Source organism: Leptodactylus fuscus, chromosome 9, assembly GCF_031893055.1.
Source record: "Leptodactylus fuscus isolate aLepFus1 chromosome 9, aLepFus1.hap2, whole genome shotgun sequence".
In the NCBI taxonomy this organism is placed as follows: Eukaryota; Metazoa; Chordata; class Amphibia; order Anura; family Leptodactylidae; genus Leptodactylus; species Leptodactylus fuscus.
In genome coordinates this window covers 49434701-49459553 of record NC_134273.1, presented here as the reverse complement: position 1 = coordinate 49459553, position 24853 = coordinate 49434701, and the positions used below count along the sequence as shown (strand labels likewise).

Genomic DNA, 24853 nt, shown 5'->3' with positions numbered 1-24853 from the left:
GGGCATCAATTTCAAGCTGGTATTTTCCCAGCATAGTTTTACACTATCAAAATTCGTAATCTGAAACTGCAATTAAATAAAATATTTCTTGTGCTGTCATTTAAAGCAATTCATGTATTACTTGTTGGTTTAATTTAATTTAAATGGTAAAGAAAGGAAATGTTCATTTTATCTATGAATTCAGCTTAAAATTATGGCTCGGAATCAGATTTTGATGGCAGATGGGGGGGGGGGGGAGGGAAGGGGTGGGTAGAAAAAGATTATTAGAGGCGTATATTATCCCTGTCTGAAAAAGTAAAAATTTACCATGAAACTGTAAATGTTAATTTATAACCGAGAAGGATTTTCCGCTTCCTATGGACTGTTCAGAATACAAAAGGTTATCAAAAAGCACAAAAAAACCCAAATCAATTATGTATTGCCATTTCAAAAGATTTCGCAAACAAAACTTGGACAGGGAAGGGGTGTATAAAAAATACTTGTAATAGCTGGTATTAGAAACAAGCCTAGTAATGCAATTATCAGTGGTTTCACTAATACAGACCTATAAGGTTAACCAATTGTAAATGGTAAATAAAAAGTTGGCCATAGACATCCCATAATTGAAGACATAATTACCTGTACAGATGATTACTATAAAAGAACACATACGTAATTACAAATTAGCATATTTACTAATTTTGCATATTGTTTTGATATATCAAAGTAAATAAACTGCAAAAAAAAAAAAAGTGTCAATTGAATTAAAGGGATCCTGTCATTTGCACGCAATTTTTTCTAGGTACCACGTCGGAATTGCCTTCTCCGTGCCGCTGTTTGCCTGCAATCCCGGTTTTTCTCGGTAAGCAAATTAGCTCTCGCAGCACGGCCTCCATCTTAGTCACCGTCATCTTCACGGTCTTCTTCCGGCTGGGTCAAAATTAAACGCATGTGCAAGTCGGCTCTGCCAGCGGGCCTCGGGCAGAGTCGACTTTCACATGTGGGCGGACATTTTTTTGGTGGCCAGCCGCTTACTCAAGCATGTGCAGTACGTTACAGTAAGCGGCAGCCCACATGCGCATGCATTTAATTTTGACCCATCCTGAAGAAGACGACGTTGGTGATGAAAACGGAGGCAGCGCTGGAGAGAGTTCTATCGCAGCATTGGGGACGTCCCAGTGCTGTTTGAGTGCTGGAGCCCACATCCAGTGCTGCAAGAGAGCTAATCTGCATACCAAGAAAAAAAAAAAAAAAACGGATTGCAGGCAAACGGCGGTGCGGAGAAGACAACGAAAGGTAGGAGAAGAATAGCCTTTGTTAAGGCTATTCCGACGTGGTACCTGGAAAAAAAATTGCGTGCGAATGATAGGATCCCTTTAAAAAAAAAAAAAAAAAAAAAGGCTGCTTGCGATATCTTTTGAAACTGTCCATTTGTATTCATTAATTCTAGATTCAGCAAAACAAAAATCCGTTAAATTTATATAGCACTTTAACTTTTTTTTGACCATTTTTTTTAAAATTTACCGCAAGGAAGAAAACAAATTAAGTAACTTGCCATAGAGTTGAGTGAGAATTAGTTCTAAATCGCTAAACAAAAGATAGTGTCTAAAATATGTACAGGTAAGAACAGTACTTAGTTATTTGATGGTATGGGTAACATCTATGTTGTTCCACTGTAGATATTTCTACTCAAGATGCCTGAGGTTTGACTTCAAAAGGAATGCATCAAATTAAAACCAGATTATGAAATAAAAAAACAGAACTTTTCTGTGCTGGTATCAGCATTTAATGATTTGCTTTAGAGCATAGTCATGGCCATAGGCAGTAACACTATGGAGAGAAATCAGTGAGGTTTAAGATTTCTAGGCATGCTCTGTGCAGAGAGGGGAGTGGAGTAGATAAACTAACCGCTACTATCAGCAGTGAATGCAATGATTTGTGTTATGTGGTAATCAGAGTTGTTATTTCCACTGTAATGCTTAGAGTGAGCAATTTCTATTGCAATTCTATTTAATACAAAGGAGATGGCAATTCTGTTGGGGTTTTCTTTATCGTTGTCAAGTATATCTAGCTGAGAAGAAGGACCTAACCACACTGGAGGCCCTGGTACAGGGGAGCATAGTTTTTTTTTCTACCTTCTCCTGGCTTAAATTGGAGGAAAAAAAAAAAATATGATTGGTTACACTTTCCAAAGATGACTGTCTTATTTTGCATTGCAGCTAAATTTTCGTGAAAAATCGAAGAATAAAATGCTTATTTGCTGAAATACGGCTTTAGCAGAGTTTCTTTTTGTACAAGGGTTTCACTGTCACACTTTGCCTACAGTTAAGGTAGATTAACTAGAGCAAAGTGGGAGAAGTTACTCAATTGAGGGGACAACCAGCTGAGCAGCCATTAAGGCCTGTTATACGGAGCAGGAAAGTGAAGCCCCAGCAGAACACCCAACCCTAAAGCCCCTTTTCTGCTAATAGCTCAAAGGGGTTATCTAGGATAAGTTTACATTTTAAGGAAACGGCTCCCATGCCCCACTTCCAACTTATTAAATCACAGCAAATCTTTTTTTCTGTAATGTATGTAGGTCTTGTAACCTACATATGCCCATTTTCTGCCTAAAAAGGCAAGAACTCCGTGTGATCGATATCTGCACACGCAACATCAGTGGAAAGGACACATCCCCCAAATCCATTAAACTTACCTGTACTTCCTGGCAGCTCCAGACATAAATCGCCAGCTGGCAGCTCATCTTTGTTAGGTGTGCCAGCTGCCCACACATGCGCAATACAGTAGGCGGCCAGCACATGCCGCAAGGAGGTGGCGGCCTGCTAAGTAAAACAAAGCTCGAATTGGCCCACCGGGGAACCGGTGAATCCCCGAACCTCGACTATTAGTCCTCATTTTCCCAATGAAGATGCATTGGTCAGGGGCCCAATCGGGATGGTCAGGGCATGGTCCAGAGCCTTCACTTCAAGGGCTTCAGGCAACACTGTAATGATTAGGGGCCCTTCGGTAACTTCAGGGGCCAAGGGCAACACACACAAGGTCCTCCTACCAGTGGTATACTTTCCCTATTAATATAGGGAAAATATATATTGGGAGGACACCATGTGCAGCAGCAGCATCAGCTATCGCTGTCATCTTATGAACTTTTTGTGCAGCCCCCCTCCCCTTCCTAGCAGCAAGTCATTCCTTAGATCAGACCTGGGCAATGTACAGCCTGCGGGCCATATCCGGCCCTCTGACTGATTCAGTCCGGCCCACTTAACTTGACTAGGGAGGTGTGTCTTAGTGCCGGCAGGACAGTGCAAGAAGATGGAGACGTGTGGTGTGTGTCCTAAGGTACTAAGAGGGGAGGGGGGGGATGTGAGATGCAGGGTGGAGTGTGTGTGTCTGTGTGTTATACGGGGGCAGAGATGGGGGGGGGGGGGGGGAGACGTGAAACGGTTGGTATATGATGAGGGCACTTAAGCTGGGGGGACATTAAGCTGGGGACAACAGGAGGGGGCATTAAACCGTGGAGGTAGCTGGAGGGGGACCTGCCTGCTTCTAGTTGCCCCCAGTTTAAAGTCACCCTCTAGTTACCCCTACGGTTTAATGTCTGCTTCCAGCTGCCCGAGTTTAATGTCCCCCTCTAGTTTCCACCAGTTTAAACTGGGGCACCAGAAGAGGTACTTAATACTGTGGGTCAGTTGGAAGGGAACATTATAATGTGGGGGCATATAATGTACGGGTGACTAAGAGGATTATACTTTGTGGGGGCACATGAAGAGATGGTTGAGAATGGGCACAGTCAACTTAGAAGTGGGTGGAGCTAAATTTGCCACAGCACGCATGGCTCTCTAGAATAGTTTCAATTTCTTATGCGGTCCCATGGGAAAATTAATTGCCCACCCCTGCCTTAGATCGTACTGTTTGGGGACAAGGAGAAGTCTGTTGCGATGCTCCACTTCTGACAAATGAGAGTGCTTTTTTTTTTTTTTTTTTTGCAAAATGTAATATTTAATAAGTATATGTGTACATTTGTTTACAGTATGTGTCTTGTATACTGTAAGTACTGTGTTTGTTTACAGGTATGAGTGAGTAAAAAAGTAAAAAAAAAATAAAATTTAAAAATAAAAAATTAAATAAGTTCTAAATCACTCCTTTCCCTAGAATACATATAAAGGCGGGTTCACAGCACCTGATCTCAGTTATGCAGGTTTCCGTTTTCTGTCGGCAGAAGACAGAAACCGACATTCAGTGTCTGTCGGTGAGCGTCTTCTGCTGCCCATGGTGGCCACAAAGTCCTGCCTGTCCGAGATTTAAAAAACAAAAAAAAAACAAAAAAAAAAAAAAAAAAAGCGGTTTAGCTGTGGAGAGCAGAAGACGCTCACCGGCAGACACTTTTCAAACCCATGAATGTTTCTCGGGCAGGAAACGGAAACCTGCATAATGGAGATTGGGCGCTGGCGTGAACCTGGCCTCAAAGTAAAAAATGACTGTGAAACACATACACATTAGGTATCCGTGTGTCTGAAAGTGCCCGGTCTACTGAATATAGGGTACCTGCAGTGCTTCTATTCCGTCGGGAAGAGGTTAATAGGAGCAGATACCCTATATTCAGCCAGGCTGAATTCCAAGTGGGGGTAAAACACCTAGTCCTCAAGCTCAGGGAAGGGGCAGACAGACAACCAAACACCCCCTCCCCTTCCCCAGCATCTACTGCGCCCAAGAACTCGGCCATTTTAATTTTTGAAATTTTCCAGTAGCTGCTGCATTTTCCCCCTAGGCTTATACTCAAGTCGATAAGTTTTCCCAGTTTTTTCTGGTAAAATTAGGGGGGGGGGGGGGGGGGGGGTCAGCTTATATTCGGGTCGGCTTATATTTTAGTATATACGGTATTTTTTTTTTTTTTTTAACGCATTGCTATTTTTGCAGAATAAAGTTCAATTTAGGGGAAAAAATTATTTTTGCATCACCATCTTCTGAAAGGCATAACATTTTTATTTTTCAGTAGACAGAGCTGGTTGAGAGCTTATTTTTGCGGGATAACCTCTGCTTTTTATTGGTACCATTTTGGTTTTCAACTGACCATTTGATTACTTTTTATTGAACATTTTGTAAGGCAAAGGTGGTGAATAATCATTATTTTGCGCGGTTTTGTATGTTTTTTTATGATGTTCGCCGTTCGGGTTAAATATTTTAATTTTATTGTTCAGGTTATTTCGGACATGGTGATACCAAATATGTAATGTTTTTTCTATTTTTCTTTATTTTACATAAAGAAACAATTTATGTGGGAAAATGGGATTTTTGGGGCTTTATTTTTAATTTATTTTAACCCCTTCCCGCCGATGGCACTTTTTGACTTCCAGACCAAGCTCGATTTTTCAAAACTGACATGTGTGTCACTTTATGTGGCAATAACTTTGGAACGCTTTAACTTACGAAAGTGATTTTGAGAATGTATTTTCGTAACACATTGTACTTCGTGTTAGTGGTAAATTTTGGTTGATATCTTGTGTGTTTAATTATGAAAAAATAGGAAATTTGGTGGAAATTTTGAAAAATATGCATTTTATAAAGTTTGAAATGATGTGCATTGCATACAGATAGTCAGACTGCCAAAATTATATCATAAATCTCATGTCCACGTCTCTGCATCAAACTTTAGGCGCCCTTTTAATTTTTACGGACATTATAAAGGTTTACAAGTGAAACAACAATATTCAAAATTTTCAAGAAATTTCCAAAACCCATTTTTTAAAGGGACTAATCCAGTTATGAAGGGGTTTTGAAAGACCCTTGTATTAAAGCCCCCCATAAATCACCCCATTTTCAAAACTGCACCCCTTAAAAAAGCCAAGTCAACATATACCAAGTGATTTAATCCTATAAGTGCTTAACAGGAATTAATACAAAATGGAGGTGAAATTTTCAAATTTGATTGTATTTTACTAATGTTTTCGTTTAGCCCTAGAATTTGCACATTCACAAGGGGTTAAAGAAGAAAACGCATCCCACAATTTGTTAGGCAAGTTCTCCTGACTACCACAGTACCCCACTTGTGGGTGTAAACTAATATATGGACGCACAGCGAGATGCAGAAGGGAAGGCGCGCCAAAGAGCTTTTAGAGGGCAGATCTGGCTGTGATCAGTTTCAGGAACCATGTCGCATTTACAAAGCCCTTGAGGTGTCAAAACAGTGGAAACCTCTAGAAAGTGACCCCATTTTGAAAACCGCACCCCCCAAAGAATTTATCAAGTGATGTAGTGAGCATTAGTAACCCCAAAGTAAATATGTAAGCTGTGCAGAGTAAATTGGGTACACCAAATCCCATTCTATTTTCCCACTAGCACCTATGACACAGACGGGGAAAAGGAGCATTCTGGGGGATCAGCGCTGGTGTCTTCTCTCTCATAAGCTCTAAATATGGGGTGTCCCCTGAAAATGCTCGCACAGCTTACACATTTCCTTCTAGTCGCAGCCACTTATGTCCTAATGATTTGGCGACTTTTAGGGTTTTTGTCTTCACATTGTAAAAGCTAGATTTTTATTTTTATTTTCTGGCAATGTGGCAATATGAGGGCTTGGTGTTTGCGATATTAGATGTGCTTCTCAATGCCACCATTTTGCGGCCTGTAACTTATTGACTACATTTTATTAACTCTTTCTGGGTGGGATGTAAAAGGAAACATCAATTCTGACATTGCTTTTCAGCATTTATTTTTTTCCCCGCGCAGCGTACAGCATAAGTAACAAGTTACCTTTATTCTGCGGGTCGGTACGGTTACGGCGATACCTCATTTATATTATTTTTTAATGGGTTGCTATTTATGCAGAATAAAATTCAATTTAGGGAAAAAAATTAATTATTTTTGCATCGCCATCTTCTGAAAGGCATAACGTTTTTATTTTTCACTAGACAGAGCTGGTTGAGGGCTTATTTTTGGCAGGAAGACCTCTTTTTATTGGTACAATTTTGGTTTTCATTGGACCATTTGATTACTTTTTATTGAACATTTTGTAAGGGAAAGGTGGTGAATAATTATTTTGTGCGGTTTTCTACGTTTTTTTTTTACGCCGTTCGGGTTAAATAATGTTTTAATTTTATTGTTCAGGTTATTACGGATGCGGCGATACCAAATATGTAATGTTTTTTTCTTTTTTTCTTTATTTTACATAAAACATTTTATATGGGGAAAAAGGGATTTTGGGGGCCTTATTTTTAATTTATTTGAAACTTATTTGAAACTTAAACTTTTTTATTTTTACTTTTTTCTAACTTTTTTTTCCTGTCCCCATGGGGGATTGAAGCAGTGATCGGCTGATCACTGCTTCACTACACATACGCTGCAATACACGTGTTACACGTGTATTGCAGAGTATAGGAAGCTGTCAGCCTGTGTGGACACACAGGCTGACAGCTTCCTTTATGGCAGGATCAACCAGGTGCGTGAAGGGGGTAAGTGATGGGGCAGACCCGGGGGTCACTGATCAGACCCTGGGCTGCCCCCTACGAACACCGGCACCCCCCGAAACCGGCGCGGGGGGTGCCGATTGGCACCATATCATTGCAAAACCCCGGAGATGCCGGCGGTCATGTTGACCGCCGACATATCAGGGGTTAACACCCGTGATCGCACCCGGTTCTGACCGCGGGTGTTACGGGGCATTGTCAGCCGTACCATACGGCTGTCACCCGCAGCGCATGGTGCACACACAGGTTCTGTGTGCGCACCATGCAGCCGCAGTAATAGTACGGCGGTTTGCGGGAAGCCCTTCCCGGCAGCGCCATACTATTACGGCGCATGTCGGGAAGGGGTTAAACTTAAACTTTTTTTATTTTTACTTTATCACTTTTTTTTTCTGTCCCATGGGTGATTGAACCAGTGATCTACTGATTACTGCTTCACTAGATGTATCTGCAATACACGTGTTATGCGTGTATTGCAGAGCAATACATCCTGTGACAGATCCAGGCTTTGCGGGGCCTTGAGCAATTGACTTTGGCAGGGCCCTGGGCAATTCATTTTGGCCCTACTTACCGGGGGGTCAGTGGCATAGAAGCGATGTTGTCTCGCTGCTAGCTTTGCATATGAAACCCCGCCCACCAATTGACGCAAGAAAACCAGGAAGAAAGAAGAGTTTACAGCAGCGAAGACTGGTGAGTAAAGGACATGGGAATACCCCTTTAAGGGCCTCACGCTTCTAACCCATACCTCCCAACTTTTGAAGATTAGAAAGAGGGACAAAACGTGCGGCGCGTGCAGCGGCAAACTTGGCTCCGCCCACTTTTATGTTGATCCATTCTCGTTCATTTTTCGTGTACTCACACACAGTATAAAACTTCCTACAGTCACCCGTAAATTAAGTCCCCCCTCCATCTCTCCCCCAGTTTCATATACACCCTTCATCTGCCCCTAGTTTCATGTCCCCTCAGTATCATGCCATTCCCCCCCGCATTCATCTGCCCCAGTGTCATGCCGTTCTCCCCCCCTTCATCTGCCCACAGTTTCATGTCCCCCCGTCTCTGCCCCAAGGTCATGCTGTTCTCCCCCCCCCCCCTTTATCTGCCGCAGTGTCATGTCGTTCTCTCCCCCCCCCCCCCCCCGTGGCTACAAATGCCGGAGCGCAGCGTTAAAGCAGGAGCTGGGCTGTGACAGCTCCTGCTTTAAAGGGGTATTCCCAAGTCGCATACTCACCAGTCTTCACTGCTGTAAAATTTTCTTTCTTCCTGGTTTCTTGCATCATTTGGTGGGCGGGGTTTCACACGCAACCTGCTATTTAGCTCTGACCCCAAATTAGCGTGTAGCTCCACCCAAAGCATAGCGTGATCCTATGGGGCAGCTGAAGGGCCTGTGATGTCATCACAGGTCCTTAAACAACACTATATGCACAATATTGGACTATGAAGTACAGGCAAGAGCAACTCCATTCTGTGTTACATACAGAGACTGCCTGTCTCTGCCATAATGAACACAATTGAATTAACTAGCCTGATAACTGGGAGAACAGAAGCAGAGTTCAGAAATGAAAGCAGCTCCTCTCCCCTATCTGAGAGCAGGGAGGTAGGTCACACGTGTGGTGTAGACACAGGAATAGCTAGAAACAAAGGCTCGCTCCCCTGCACTTAGCCCCTCCTCCCTCCCCCCTGAGAGCAGGCAGATACATCACTTGACTTTTGAGCAGCTAAGTCAAGGGCTGTGTCAACAATGAATTGAATAAAGTAAGATAGTGGACAAACAAAGCAGTTTTGCTGAAGCAATGTATTTAGGATCCTTGTGAATGTAAAACCCCTTTAAACACCTCATGAGCTGAAATCGGGACATACCTCCCGCCGACTGGGATAGTTTTGTTAGGTCCAGGTCGCGCCGCAGGGCATCAGGCGCTTGCCCGGACCTGGATCCGCCCCTGCCTGGCAGGATCGACCAAGTAAGTGAAGGGGACGGCATGGGGCAGACCCGGGGTCACTGATCAGACCCTGGGCTGCCCACTACCAACACCGGCACCCCCTGAAACCGGTGCAGGGGGTGCAGATGGGCACCAGTATGTCCCGATCCTAGGAGATGCCGGTGGTCATGTTTGACCGCCGGCATCTCAGGGGTTAACACCCGCGATCGGACCCGGTTCCGACCGCGAGTGTTACAGGGCATAGTCAGCTGTATGTTACGGCTGACACCTGAAGGGCATAGTGCGCACACAGGTTCTGTGTGCACACCATGCAGCCGCTGTAGTATTACGGTGATCTGCGGGAAGTCCTTCCCGGCAGCGCTGTACTATTACGGCGGATGTCGGGAAGGGGGTTAAAGGATTTATCTATCTTTCTAATATTAAAGGTCTGTCCTTAGAATAGGCCATCAATATTACATCTACAATGATACAACAGCCAGGACCTCTAAAGATGAGTTTCCAGGACAGTGCAGCTACAGGTAATGGTAACATTTCTAGGTGTCGCACTATTCACTTGCCATACAGGATGTAGGAGTGGGTTTAGGTAGTGCAGTGGTGCACATTGTATGGCGGGTGAGCAGCAGGGCTCCCAAAATGTTATTAACTTTAGCCACCCTGTCTCGTTATCGCTGGTCTACAGGGATCCTGATGGTGGGCCCTGAGAAACAATTCCACTGGAGGGCCCTAGACACCCCAGTCCGACACTGAATAAAACGCTCTGTCAAAGGAATGTGTAGCATATTATTCTGTGTGTGGGCCACTGGAGCATTATATACCATATAGAGCATTATACTGTAAGGAGCTCAAAATTCCTGTCAGCAGCCCTTAAAAGATAATATATAAAAGGTATTACAATATCACAGCCAAGGGAGAGGGGGAAGGGGAGAGACAGACAGGGTGGGGGAGAGGGGGAGGAAGACAGACAGGGATAGAACTAAGAGTCTAAAGATGGCTGATGTGGGTGGGCTAGCCTGGTATACAGGGAGGGGGGAGTAAGATGGAAAGTGAGTGAGTAAGAGAGGGGGAAAGAATTAGCTCACAGCATTCCAAGGAATTATGAGAGTTGTAGGAAAGGCACAGAATAGAAAGATGCTGATGTAAGCAAATACAGAGGATACCTAAAAGGTATTCGATTTTTTTTTTGAAAATTAATAAATGCATTCTATTAGTGCTATTAATTTTTTGCCTGGAAAACCCCTTTAGGCCAGGGCCCCACATAGCATAGGGAAACGCCGAGGGAAAAAAACTGAAGCATTTTTCAGTCACAGAGAATCCCAACCCCATGCAGCAAAGTACGCATAGCAGATTTGCTACTGTTACCAAAACAGTTGCAGTTTTTGAAGTCCTAGCATGTCAATTATACCTACGGAAATCTCGGCAGTTTCCCTACAGGGATTACAAGCAGAAAGTTCACAGAGGAAACCTATACAAACTTTCTATGCAAAGCACTATGTGAAGAACTACGATGTATTGCCGCAGTTTTTTTCCACAGTGCTTTTTTTGCTGCGGCATGCTACAAGAGGGGCTTTAGCCTAAAGAACACAATTCTGATTTTCATGACAATGGAGCTGCAATGCAGAATAAAAGTCACCTTTGGAAAGAGTAGAAGAAGCCCTACAATGTAATGTCAGTTTGAAATAGGTTTTTATTATTATTTTTTTTAAGCTGAAAGACTTCCTTTAAAGCAAAAGCTATGGAACACTGATATTTTATACTTCTCAATCATAGCCATTTAAGAACCTGGAACAGATTATACTGCCACGTATTATATTTGTCTTCTCACATTTCCAAAAGGAAAAAAAAAATAGAAGTATGAACTGTAACTAGCTAAACTGAAACAGATGTGGAAAGAAGTAGATTAAGTTACATTTGTTCAAAGTAGCTTTTATAAAATTCTGTACTTTTAAAACCACTAGTCTTCCATAGACTCTACCTTAAAGGGATTCTACCATTGAAATGAATTTTTTGGCTATCACACGTCGGAATAGCCTTTAGAAAGGCTATTTGTCTCTTACCTTTAGACGTGGTCTCCGCTGCGCCGTTCCTTAGAAATACCGTTTTTTTTACCAGTATGCAAATTAGTTCTCTCGCAGTGGTGGGGGCGGGCCCCAGTGCTGAAAATGCGATGGGGCGTCCCCACTGCTGCTCGAAAACACGCTCCAGCAACGAAAGAAAGGGAGGATCCAGCCGAAGATAGAGGAGTCGCTGGAGCATGTTTTCGAGCAGCAGTAGGGACGCCCCCATCGCATTTTCAGTGCTGGGGCCCGCCCCCATCGCTGCGAGATAACCAATTTGCATACCGGTAAAAAACGGTATTTCTAAGGAACGGCGCAGCGGAGACCACGTCTAAAGGTAAGAGACAAATAGGCTATTCCGACGTGTGATCACCAAAAAAATTCATTTCAATGGTACAATCCCTTTAAGTCTATCTGTATAAATGACCAAAACTGGGGTTATAAAGGCAAACACCCTGAAAATATTTTAAGAGAATAATTGCAGGCTCTACATTTTTCTGTTAAAATACTGCAGGACAAAAGCAAAGTGATTTAAAAAAAAAATTAAAAACTTACCTTAGAGCCTCTTTCGTTAAAAATTATTTCTACATCAAGAATTTTGCCAAATTGCTGCAAAAAACAAAAATATAGGAGATTCACGTTTTTAAAAAAAAAAAAAAAAAAACTAACAGTTACTTTACTAAAGGGAAGGGAGCAAATTTTATTTTTGAAAGGAAAAAAAAAAAAAAAAAAAAAAAAAAGAATGCAGCTTTTGTTTTTTTACAAGCTTATTTCCTATAAACTCTCTGGACTCTTAATCCAAACACACTACCAAAATTAAATCTACAACAGTCAGGTTAAGTGTAAGGGCCCATTCACACAGAGTAAACGTGCATGTATTTTGGCAAAATACACGTGCAAAAATAAGACTCCCATTGACTTCAATGACATTTTACATGTATATTTTTACACGTGTAAAAAAAAAATGTAATTGAAGTCAAGTTATTTTTACACGTGTGGTTTTTTACATGTGTATTTTGCAAAAATACACACACGTTTACTCCGTGTGAATGGGCCCTAACTTAGTTTTCTGGCAGGAGTTATACTAAATTTAAAAGTGTTAAGCATGGTACACAAGTGTGCACAAAAAAGGGATTTTTGTGTACTCACCGTATAATCCTTTTCTCGTTGTTTCACTGGGGACACAGCACCTTGGGTATAGACCTGGTCACTAGGAGGCAGACATTAGGAAACGAAGGCAGTTGGATCTGCTCACACAGGCTATACCCTCTCGCTGGTAGTGCGCTCAGGCAGTTTTCTACTGCAGCAGTAGAGAGAGAGTCCCAAACGAAGAATATATACGGAAACCAACCACCAAAAAAATTTAAAAAATCTAAACCCGTGAAGAAAAAACAATCCTATGCAAAAAATAAGAATAGGTGGGACCTGTGTCCCCCAGTGAAACAACGAGAAAAGGATTTTACGGTGAGTACACAAAAATCCCTTTTTCTCGTATATTTCACTGGGGGACACAGAACCATGGGATATCCAAAAGCAATCCCCGAGGAAGGGAAAAAGACAGACAACCTTGTGAACAATCAGCGCACTGCTGCCTGCAGAACATTTCGACCCAAACTGGCATCAGCAGAAGAAACCGAATTGATCTGGTAAAAATTAGTGAAGGTTTAAGGTGTGAACCGGAGCCCAGGTGGCAGCCTTGAAGACCTGGGAAACAGAAGCCTGATGCCGACCAGACCTGGAGGCACAGACAGCCCTGGTAGAGTGAGCCGTCACACGGAAGGGCGGGTCCCTATCCTTAAGCCGATAGGCTTCCTTGATGACAGACTGAATCCATCTAGAAATGGATACAGGAGCTGAAACCCCGACCAGGGAATCGCAAGCGCGTCGGCCGTGATTGCCTGGAGATCCCTGGCTCTGGCCACGTATTGAGGAACCTTGTGGATTAGCCAGGAGGCGAAGAGGTCGACCTCCGGACAGCCCCACCCGGCGCATAGTTGGAGAAAAATCTCTTAATGGAGGGACCACTCTCCTTTCCCGACTGAGGCAGTCCGCAGCCCAGTTGTCTACTCCCAGAATGTGGACTGCTGAGAGAGTGGGGAAGTGAAGCTCTGCCCACCTCAGAGATCGGGAAGACCTCCAGAAAGGCCGCCCAGCTCTTGGTCCCGCCCTGGTGACTCAGGTAGGCAACAGCAGTGGAGTTATCGGACTGGCTGATCCCGGAGAGGGGGGGGGGTCAAAGGCACAACAGAGAGATCTGGAGAGAAGTTTCTTCCAGAGACCACCGGCCCTGAACAGTCCGGACTCCAAACACTGCCCCACAGCCAGAAAGGCTGGCGTTGGTGGAGACAACCTGCAAGTGAATGGTAAAACCCTGGGGAGGAGAGCCACCAACGAAGTTCGAGGCGAACCTGTGGGGACAGAAGGATTCTTCTTCATAAGAAGAGACCATCAGGCCTAGGACTTGCATGCAAAACCAGAGGGAACACCAAGACCTCTTCTGCAGACGCGACACACTGGACTGGAGTCCTAATCTTTGATTCTGGAAGAACCATCTTGCCCTGACGGGTATCCAAAACCATACCCAGAAACTCCATGCGCGGAGATGGCACAAGACGGGACTTTCCGTGTTAATGAGCCAGCCAAACTGCCGAAGAAGGTCCATGGTGATCTGTAAACTGGAGAGGTTCTCCATCCTGGAGGGTGCCTTGATTAGCAGATCGTCCAGGAATGGAATAACAGTTACACCTCGGGAACAGAGGATGGCCATGAGCGAAGCCATCACTTTGGTGAAAACCCAAGGGGCAGTGGCCAACCCAAAAGGGAGTGCGACAAATTGGAAATGTTGCAAACCTACCGCAAAACACGCTGATGGTCCAGTGCAATGGGAATGTGGAGGTAAGAGTCTCGGATATCGATTGACGCAAAGAATTCACCTGGTTCCATTGAGGCGACCATGGAATGCAAAGACTCCATATGAAAACTCCAGACTCGAACAAACCTGTTGAGAGACTTCAGTTCCAGGATGGGACGGAGAGAATCATCCTTTTTTAGAACAGTAAACAGGTTGGAATAAAACCCCTGGAAATGTTGGGAAAAGGGCATGGACACGATCACCCCCTGCTGCTGAAGCCAGGTGATTGCTTCGAGAAAGGTAGTCGCCCGAGCGGGAGAAAAAGGTAAAGAACAACAAAAAACCTTCCTCCTGGGAGGACGGAAAACTCTATGGAATAGCCGGTTGAGATCACCTCCCGAACCCAGGCGTCGTCGACCAAGGTGAGCCAAATTTCCTGGATGGCAAGCAAACGACCCCCCCCAACCAAGGACCCCCGGGTGAGGGAAGACCTTCATGCAGAAGGGGGCTTGGCAGCACCGGACCTGGAAGGCTTAGAGCGATTATGCCAGGCAGGTCTGGGCTTGAAAGAGGGTTTCTTGGAGCACAACTCCCGAGGAGATTACCCTCTGAAGCGGGAAGAAGAGCCCAGAAAAAAACGAAACCGCTGAGAACGGCCAGAAGAAGAAGCATGCTGACGCCTTGGAAGCAGGGAACTTTTACCCCCAGTAGCCTCAGAAATAAGTTTCTCCAAGCCCTTCCCAAAGAGACCGTCCTGGTCACCATGAGAAAAAGGTAGGGTAAAATGGTAGCGCTAGAAAGCCTGGCAATAGCCGGATCAACCGCAGTCCACTTAGAAATGCATTGCTCAGGGAAAGGAAAAAACATCTGATCTCCTGGTAGAAGACCGGGGCCAGTCCAGGTGAAGCCACTGTTCCTGCAAAATATGGTCAATCGCCCCGTGGTTAGGGAATACTAAAGGCGTACGGCGGCTATGGCGGAAAGATATATACTCTTGAACAACAGACCCAGAGTCCTCAGTTATCTGTAATGTATTACGAACAACATGGACAAGCTCCTGCGCAGCAGCTGCTACCTATGTGCCTAACTGGAATTCCAGTTCGGAGTCAGAGGTGTCCCCAGAAGAAAATGGAATAAACAGGAGAAGACCTAGAGCCACCTGTCCTGGAGGAGCCGTGTGCAGACCCCTCTGTCTGGAGAACGCCCAGTAGAGGGAGAAGAAGATTGTGATCTATGAGAATTTTCTAGTCTGCTTGCGAGAGCGGCCGCTAGGACTGGAACTGGAAAGACCCTTTAGAGCTTCAACCACTGCCGCTGACTGAGCCGCAATCTGGGCAGGAAGCTGCTCCAAAGATACCGCCATAGACTGATTAAGTCTGGCCAAGTTACCCATAGCCTGGGACAGGGAAACCGCCCAATCCGGGGAGGGAGAAGAGCCAGGAGGCTCCTGGGGAGGCTGAGCGGAGCTGTAAAGCGAGCAGAAAAATAGATTGTTCGCAAGGAAACTTTTGCTTAGAGCTGTAGCACGCTTTTATGTGACAACAGTGGGGGGCAAAGGAGTCTCCTCATGAGAAGACATGGCACAGAAAAAACAACCCCAAGGGGTAGCCTACCAGACTGCTGGAAGCAGACTATTGCCCACTGCTGTGGACAAGCTGCCAGAGGATCCCAGTGAGGCTGTACGAAAAGCACAAGCCTCAGAAACCAAAAGAGCCTTTAAATAAGGACTTCCCACCCAAATTCCTGCACAAAACGCAGGATCCGCCCAGGAGCGCCCCCCCCCCCCCTCGCTGCGCCCAATGAGAACGCAGGGCGGCACAAGGGCCTTGGAAAAGCCCCGGGACAATGCAGGGCCTAGTGCGGCCGCACGGTCTAGGAAAGGCAGGGGCGCATCCGGAGAAGCCAGGGACTCAGCGGCCTTAAGTAGAAGCATGGTACTGGCTGCGCGGCCCAAGAAAGGCCAGGGCGCAGTGTGGGCCTAGTGTGGCCTACCCGCCGGCAAAGCCGCAGCCGCCTGTGGAACCTGGCGCTGGCCGAAGAAGGGGGGAGAAGCCCAGGAGAGGGGACAGTACAAACATACCTCCCTACCCACCTCCCCGCAATGGCGCCCCCAGGGAAAGAACAGGGAAGGGGAAAAATAAAAAAGAAGAAGGGAGGGATACTTACCCTTTCGTCCCTTACACATACTTACCAGTCCGGTGTCTTGAGGCGCCACAGAGTCACCCCCTTGGTGATACCTCGCACATAACAGTGGGGTCACTGGAATCTCCAGCAATAATAAAATAGGGGACTGGGTGACTTCAGTGCGCTCTGTAGTAGAGCGCTTGCGCCCACAGGGGGTATGACTAATGTGACAACTACTACTACTACAACTACTCTATTACTGACAACCCCCTGCCCCTGAAAAAGAAAAGCAAAGAAAAACTATGCAAGACATAAAAAGACCTGACACAGTTCATGACTGCCTCCTACAACACTAGGAAAGAAAACTGCCTGAGCCCACTACCAGCAAGAGGGTATATCCTGTGTGGGCAAAGCCAACTGCCTTAGCTTCCTAGTGTCCGTCTCCTAGTGACCGGGTCTATAGCCAAGGTGCTGTGTCCCCCAGTGAAATGTGCGAGACAATGCTGCATAGCTACACCCATGCAGCACAAAAAATTGGCACAGGTGGGTTATGTTGCAAAAAAAAAATAAAAAATCTCAAACTAAAATGGGCATTGTAAAGTTACATTCACTCAAATGTGATTAGTGGCCATGTGACGTCCATTTTTTTCACGGATGACACACAACAGCATTGAATTTAATGTCAGTGAATGGATACTAGATTGTCACGGACTGTCCAAATATAAGTCATGTTCTACTTTTGGCAGTTTATGGGTCCCTCCATACACTGAAATGTATTAAAAGTTTCGTGAAAATGGGTGCCACTCAGGTGAAAGACAGCCGTAAAAAAATGGATGTTTTTCTCAGCTGCTTTGCACCCCTTTCGTGTGAATCTAGTCTTAGCCTCTTCTGTTTAATGTACTTGCACCGAAGTGTTTGGCACTCAAGATTCAAGCGGGTGTGGCATAACAGCCAAACTAGAAGAAAAGAAAGAAAAAATATCTATATCTCTCATCTACATATATAGAGAGGATAACGCTAAATAATCGTTAGCTAAAAGATCGCTCATACTAGTATCACTGCACCATGTTTGTGGAAACTTCCAACACTCACCAGTGTATATAAACAATGCCTAACATAGGGTTAAATGCTTAAATAGAACATCGCATCTCCTAGCGCTCCCGGAGTGTACGGAAGCAGCACCAAATCAAAAGACTTGACGTCACAGGAGACAGAATGAAGAGGCGTGGCTTTGTTTAAAAGGAAGCGGGAATTCCCATGAGCACGGCTTCCTACAAAGTACCGTAGCGCACCACTAGCGCCACGGGAACTGCAGTTTTTACCGCACTACCTTCCTTTATCCTCAAATCTGAACTTGCCTTCCACCTGATGAATCTCTGGATAACACCAGAGAGGAAACACGTTGAGGGACTCGCTCTGAAATGCTCACTTACACACTCAGATTTAAGCATTCCCTTTGTACATAACGAACACGGCTAACGGTATATGAAGCTACATCGTTATTACTTACCTGAGCTGTTTCATACAATAGAGGATATCTAGCAGATATTGCCAGAATCCTAATACTATCCACAATGATAGTAAAGGGAATTCTTATATGTTAGAGGAAGCTAATATGTGATTAGACTCTATTGGGCTTTCAGAGCAAAACATTTGGTTACATTCATTCATGCATAACAAAGTTGCAGCTGCTAGTGATTCAAACAGCCGAGTACATAGGTATGAGAATGCCAGAAAAGCTTTAATATTTAAGCCAGTTCTAATCACTTTGAGTTGTTATGCAGGCTCCACCAGTTTTTCACTTTCACGCTTTTGTATACCACCTATATTTTATTTTTACTAGTTTTAATAAAGGTTAAGTTTTATATGTTGCTCCTAGTTAGTGATCCACGAGATTTGAATCTGCAATAATTTAGCTCACTTGTACAATAAGAACCATAGATTGCAATACTACTATATTGAAATCTATGGTAAAACTTTAGTAAAGCTGCTGACTATTACGATGACAACACTGGAAGCCTTCAAAACTTTTTTGGGGGAAGCTAAGGAAAAGGGTTAATTCCCATGATCAGAAAGTACTCTGACAGTAGGCATTACCAGCAGTTAAGGTACCTGCTTTAGGCAGGCAACAGATTTAAAGTCTTGACATCCATCGAACCATTATGGTTGATGTCAGGTAACGGCTAAAGCCAAAATGGAAATAAAATCTTCACTATAAATCATGCATTTGTTTGTTCCGTGTTCAGAGTTTTTTCGAACATACAGCATGTTTTAAGTGTGGATGTTATTTCATGTGTTTTTATACATAAATTAAACTAAGTTTTAAAAGTTTGAAAAACAAAAAGGAGAAAGCTAAGACTTATGAATTACTCACCCCAAACATTTGACGTAGATCAGGGTCTCGAAAGCGAAAAGGTATGTTGGAGACATGGAGTCTTTTCGGAGTTGGTTTTGTCTCACTACTTTCGTTTTGCGTTTGTGATTGTTGCCCTTCTGGCTGAGCTCCATCTGTCTGCTAGCATGAATTAAAAGAAGGTATACACTAAGAGCCAAGCTACATTTGCATTAAAAACATATCTACACGCAATAAACATTTTTCTAAATCTAAAACATAAATTCTAAAAGTATTCTAAGATATTGCAGTTTACAACTGATGCAGTCTAGAACCTGCAGGAAAAAAAAAAAAGTCTTATTACAGTAAATTAAATAAGGTTATGCTAGGTTCACACCTGCATTTGAATTTCCTTTCTTTGGGTCTGCTTGGGAACCGAAAGACAAACCCAATCCGCTTAAAATGCGGTCAACTGCGGACCTCACAAACATAGACTTTATTATTCCAACATGGTACCACATGAGTGGCAGCCTGATACAGGGGCTCCAAGCTGAGTGCGACCTTATCTTTCCTTTCTCACTTTTTGTATTTTTAAGAATGCGCTACTCAAGCACCCTTTGCACTTTGAATAGCTAACTATTAAGAATGGAAAAAACCTGCAGACTTTTTTCTTTGTGTCTATTGCTTATGCTTGGCAGATGCCTGCAGTGGGGCAATGGAACTTCCTGTGTACATGTGATGGCTTTGTTATTGCCTTGTTACTATTCCCCCATGAGCTAAGGGAAGCATGGACAACAAGAGGGCGACAAAGCATGGAGGAGAACCTTGAAAGAAGTCGGACATCTTTGGGAACGGACAGTTAAGGACAGGCACGGACTGTAAAAGAGTGCACCCGATCTCCATTTAAATTAATGCAAAATGTCACGGACACAGCTAGTGTCCGCTGCTAATGTCCGCACAAGATTTTGAACGGACATTAGCAGCAGACACTAGCTGTCGGACACCGACGGTAGTGTGAACGCTCCCTTACTTCTCTAAGTTGTGTAACATATGAAGCCAATAAAATACACGCACCGTACTTGATGTATTTGCTGTGCTTGTAGCAGGAGCGTTATGCTCTGCATGACCTTGCCCTCCCCCATAGAGTGGAAGTCCATGTTCAGTGGAAGCAGCAGCATACTCCTGTGCATGCTGGCTTCCATATTCTGTGGATAGACCATTCTGCGGTGGTGGTGGGAAGGGAATAGCAGCAAAAGGTTGAACCATGGTCTCAGGAGTGGCTGTTGGCTCCTGGTTACCCTGAAAAACAAACAAAACAAGTGTTAGAAAAGTACATGGCATGACACAGTTATGATAACCAGCATTCTAAAATTGCATGTGTTCTCAACTTAACTATTGTAGTACCACAAAGCAGTTTTTCCATTTCTAAATCTTTTTAGGGTTAAGGGGATATCGTCACTCCTTAGGGAGAGACCACCATGTAGGTGTATGGGGTCTTATTAAGCCATTTGTGCTCCACTGTGAGGGATCATGGGAAGAATATGCAAATCTGTCTTCCATGATGTAAATAGGAAGACACTGCCTCAGTCATGCAGCCCACCAAGGGGCGATCTCTTTAATTTGGTAAAATCCCACATCATTGCAGCAAAGGCCTCTGGGAAGGTCAGGCATGATAAAGGGAGCGCCCCCTAGTGGGTTGCATGACTGAGGCACTGTCTTCCTATTTACATCATGGAAGACAGATTTGCATATTCTTCCCATAAATCTTTTTACGTAAGCAGTCAGATTGCCAGTAGGTGTAAGGAAGAAGGGGTACCCCTTGAATGTACAGTCATGGCCAAAAGTTTTGAGAATGATACAAATATAAATTTTTACAAAGTCTACTACTTCAGTTGTTCTAATGGCAATTTGCATATACTCCAGAATGTAATAAAGAGTAATCAGCTTAACAGCAATTACTTGCAAAGTCAATATTTGCCTAGAAAATGAACTTTATCCCCCAAAACACATTTCAACATCATTGCAGCCCTGCCTTAAAAGGACCAGCTAACATGGTTTCAGTGATTGCTCCGTTAACACAGGTGTGGGTGTTGATGAGGACAGGGCTAGAGATCAATCTGTCATGATTAAGAATGATACCACTGGACACTTTAAAAGGAGGCTGGTGCTTGGCATCATTGTTTCTCTTCTGTTAACCATGGTTATCTCTAAAGAAACACGTGCAGTCATCATTACACTGCACAAAAATGGCCTAACAGGGAAGAGTATTGCAGCTACAAAGATTGCACCTCAGTCAACAATCTATCGCATCATCAAGAACTTCAAGGAGAGAGGTTCCATTGTTGGCAAAAAGGCTCCAGGGCGCCCAAGAAAGACCAGCAAGCGCCAGGACCTTCTCTTAAAAGTGTTTCAGCTGTGGGATCGGGCTACCAGCAGTGCAGGGCTTGCTCAGGAATGGCAGCAGGCAGATGTGAGTGCATCTGCACGCACTGTGAGGCGGAAACACTTGGAGCAAGGCCTGGTCTCAAGGAGGGCAGCAAAGAAGCCACTTCTCTCCAGAAAGAAACATCAGGGACAGACTGATATTCTGCAAAAGGTACAGGGAGTGGACTGCTGAGGACTGGGTTAAAGCCATTTTCTCTGATGAATCCCCTTTTCGATCGTTTGGGACATCTGGAAAACAGCTTATTCGGCAAAGACGAGGTGAACGCTACCACCAGTCTCATGCCAACTGTAAAGCATCCTGAAACCATTCATGTGTGGGGTTGCTTCTCAGCCGAGGGAATCGGCTCTCTCACAGTCTTGCCTAAAAACACAGCCATGAATAAGGAATGGTACCAGCATGTCCTCCAAGATCAACTTCTCCCAACCGTCCAAGAGCAGTTTGGCGATCAACAATGCCTTTTCCATCATGATGGAGCACCTTGCCATAAAGCAAAGGTGATAACTAAATGGCTCAGGGAACAAAACTGAGATTTTGGGTACATGGCCTGGAAACTCCCCAGATCTTAATCCCATTGAGAACGTGTGGTCAATCATCAAGAGACGGAAGGACAAACAAAAACCTACAAATTCTGACAAAATACAAGCATTGATTGTGCAAGAATGGACTGCTATCAGTCGGGATTTGGTCCAGAAGTTGATTGAGAGCATCCCAGGGAGAATTGCAGAGGTCCTGAAGAAGAAGGGTCAACACTGCAAATATTGACCTGCTGCATTAACTCATTCTGTCAATATAAGCTTTTGTTACTCATAATTTGATTGCAATTCTATTTCTGTATGTGATAAAAACATCTGACAAACACATAAAAACCAGAGGGCAGCAGATCATGTGAAAATAAAATATTTGTGTCATTCTCAAAACTTTTGGCCATGACTGTAGTTTTGTTCTGCCCTTGAGTGTTTAGACAATACATTTTTGCAATTGAAGGTACAGTTTTCTTTGATAAAGATGCATCCTTAAAATAGGATGCAAAAACATGCAGTCATTTGAAAAAATTGGTGGGCCCTGTGCAAAGATTTCATAAGTGGTTCCCTCCCATCAACACCTAGAAATACCTGACCTGCACAAGTTACAATGCTCCTCAATGGGCCCCCACATAGTACCACACCCCTTAGTGGCTCTCACACCGTATAATGGCTCCCTAGTGGCCCCATACAGTATTCCCTTTATAATGCCCCCATTCAGTTTGCTCCATCACTGATTCATGCCCCCCTCCCCACCCTCTTGGCTGCCCCCACCGTGTCATGTCCCCACAGTATCATGTCCTCCCTAGGTTGCCCCCACAGCATTATGTCCTCACTCCAGGTTGCCCCCACAGCATCATATTCCCCCAGGTTGCCGCCACAGCATCACGTCCTCACTCCAGGTTGCCCCATAGCATCAGGTCCTCACTCCAGGTTGCCCCCACAGCATCACATTCCCCCAGGTTGCCGCCACAGCATCACGTCCTCACTCCAGGTTGCCCCATAGCATCATGTCCTCACTCCAGGTTGCCCCCACAGCATCATATTCCCCCAGGTTGCCGCCACAGCATCACGTCCTCACTCCAGGTTGCCCCATAGCATCATGTCCTCACTCCAGGTTGCCCCCACAGCATCACATTCCCCCAGGTTGCCCCCACAGCATCAGGTCCCCCCACCCACCAGCTTGTCCTCAAAGTGTCATGCCCAGATCCCTCTCCCTATAGCATGTCCTCACTCCAGGCTGCCCCCACAGTATCATGTCCCTTCAGTTTCATGTTATCATCCCCCTCCCCCGGTTGCCCCCACAGTTTCATGCCCCAGACCCAACCCCCCGGTTGCTTCCACAGTTTCGTGTCCCATGCTGTATACATCAAAGAAAGAAGGGAAAAAAAAATAAATAAAACGAAAAACAAAACAAACCACACACACCTCTTCCATCTCCATTCTCCTGTTTACTCCTTTGGTTTAAGGAGTAACCGGCACGAAGCAAGTGAGATCACTGCATCGCACCTTCAGGTCAAAGGACACCGGGAGGAAAGACTGTGGCTGGGTCATGAAGCAGAGAGCAGATGAGTCCCTACTTCATCATCGGCTTCAACTCAGACGTCTAGTGCAGGGGTCTCAAACTCACGGCCTGCGGGCCAACTGTGGCCCTCGGGGCGCCGGGTGTTTAACTATGGCGGCCACCCGGGAGTCAGGCAGCCGCCATAGCTGCCGGGTGTCTACTATCACAGTAGACACCCAGCAGTAATGCCTCCGGTCGGTGCCCACACCGATCGGAGGCTTTAACCCCTCAGGCACCTAGGCCATTTTGATGGTGATTGCCAGCATCTGGAGCATGCTCCAGGGCCGACATCACGTTGGCATACAGCCAGGAGCCTTGTAAAGGTTCCCTGACCGGTCTGCAGTGATTTTCTTTTGCAGGCTGCTCTATGCCGCCTGCAAAAGAAATAATTTTTTGCAATGTATTGCATTAGTGATCAGACCCCCTGGGGTTCAAGACCCATAGGGGGTCTAATAAATGCAAAAAGAAATGTAAAAAATTAAAAAAAAAAAAAAAAAATTAAAAAAGTTTTAAAAATTCAAATCACTCCCCTTTCCCTAGAACATATAAAAGTAGTTGAATACTGTGAAAGAAATACTTGTTAGGTATCACGGTGTCCGAAAAAGCCCACTCTACAAATCTATAAAAGTATTTTTCCTGTACCGTAGTGAGAAACAAAAAGTCAAAAGTGCCAAACCGCTATTTTTTCATTGTTTTGCCTCTGATAAAAATTTCAATAAAAAATGATCAAAGCAATAGCAATTACCCAAAATGGTATAACTAAAAAGTACACCCCGCCCCGCAAAAAATATAAAATAAAAATAAAGACTCCCTATGCATCCCTGTACACGGAAATATAAAAAGGTTACAGCTGTCAGAATATGGCGACTTTAAGAAAATGGAGTTTGAGACCCCTGGTCTAGTGCAAGTCAGGAAACATATAGGAATTATGCAGTTTGCCATTCCACTATACAAACTAACTATCCTATTAAGGTGAAAGTTTGTGAGTTTGGATGTTTGTGGGTTTGTGTGTTTGGATGTTTGTTCCTCAATCACGCAAAACCCGCTCCACCGATTTGGCTGAAATTTTCCACAAACATAGTTACTACACTCGATTGCGCAATAGGCTACTTTTCGTCACAATAGCGCACATACATTTTTCCCAGGATCCCCACAAAATCCAAACTCACATCACTATCTCTGCAATCTCACACACTTTGGACCATAGCAAGCCACAAAATTCATATTACCCTCTACAGCAGAGGTCTGCAACCCCTGGCACACGTGCCAAGAGTGGCACTCCTGCCATATTTCACTGGCACACCAGCAGCACAGGACCTGCAAGAGTTAAATGAAGTCCGAGGTCCCTTCAGTGCTCTGCTAGAGCTGAGGCATAAGGACACTCCCCTTTGAGAGGGGTGCAGGAAACCCAGGGGGTGGCGCTTAATAGCTCAGGTCTGTGTCTGCTATAGTGGTCTGCATCCTGCAAAGATTCCCCGAGGAGGAGAGGAAGCTGCTAGCAAAGTGAAACTGAAAAACACACAGGTACATAGGATTACTGTTCTCATTAATGTCAGGCATTTGGGGTTATTAGTTTAGTGTTAGTAACTCC

At 44.5% G+C, this 24853-nt stretch overlaps 1 protein-coding gene across 11 annotated transcripts in view; it reads right to left on the bottom strand.

Annotated features, from left to right (window-relative positions):
• Positions 1 to 24853, bottom strand: part of RBFOX2 (RNA binding fox-1 homolog 2) — a 279365-nt gene that overhangs the window by 147995 nt on the left and 106517 nt on the right. For 9 of the 11 annotated variants that reach the window (XR_012717437.1, XM_075286348.1, XM_075286350.1 and 6 more), the window contains exons 2-4: positions 19806 to 20030; positions 18774 to 18914; positions 11980 to 12033 (exon numbers count right to left, since the gene is read on the bottom strand). Coding sequence is in view for 10 of the 11 variants with exons in the window: in XM_075286348.1 (XP_075142449.1) it covers positions 11980 to 12033; positions 18774 to 18914; positions 19806 to 20030 (420 nt within the window). In the remaining variant the exon portion in view is untranslated. The remainder of the gene's footprint in view (positions 1 to 11979; positions 12034 to 18773; positions 18915 to 19805; positions 20031 to 24853) is intronic. The other 2 variants (XM_075286343.1, XM_075286344.1) reach the window with 1 other exon arrangement.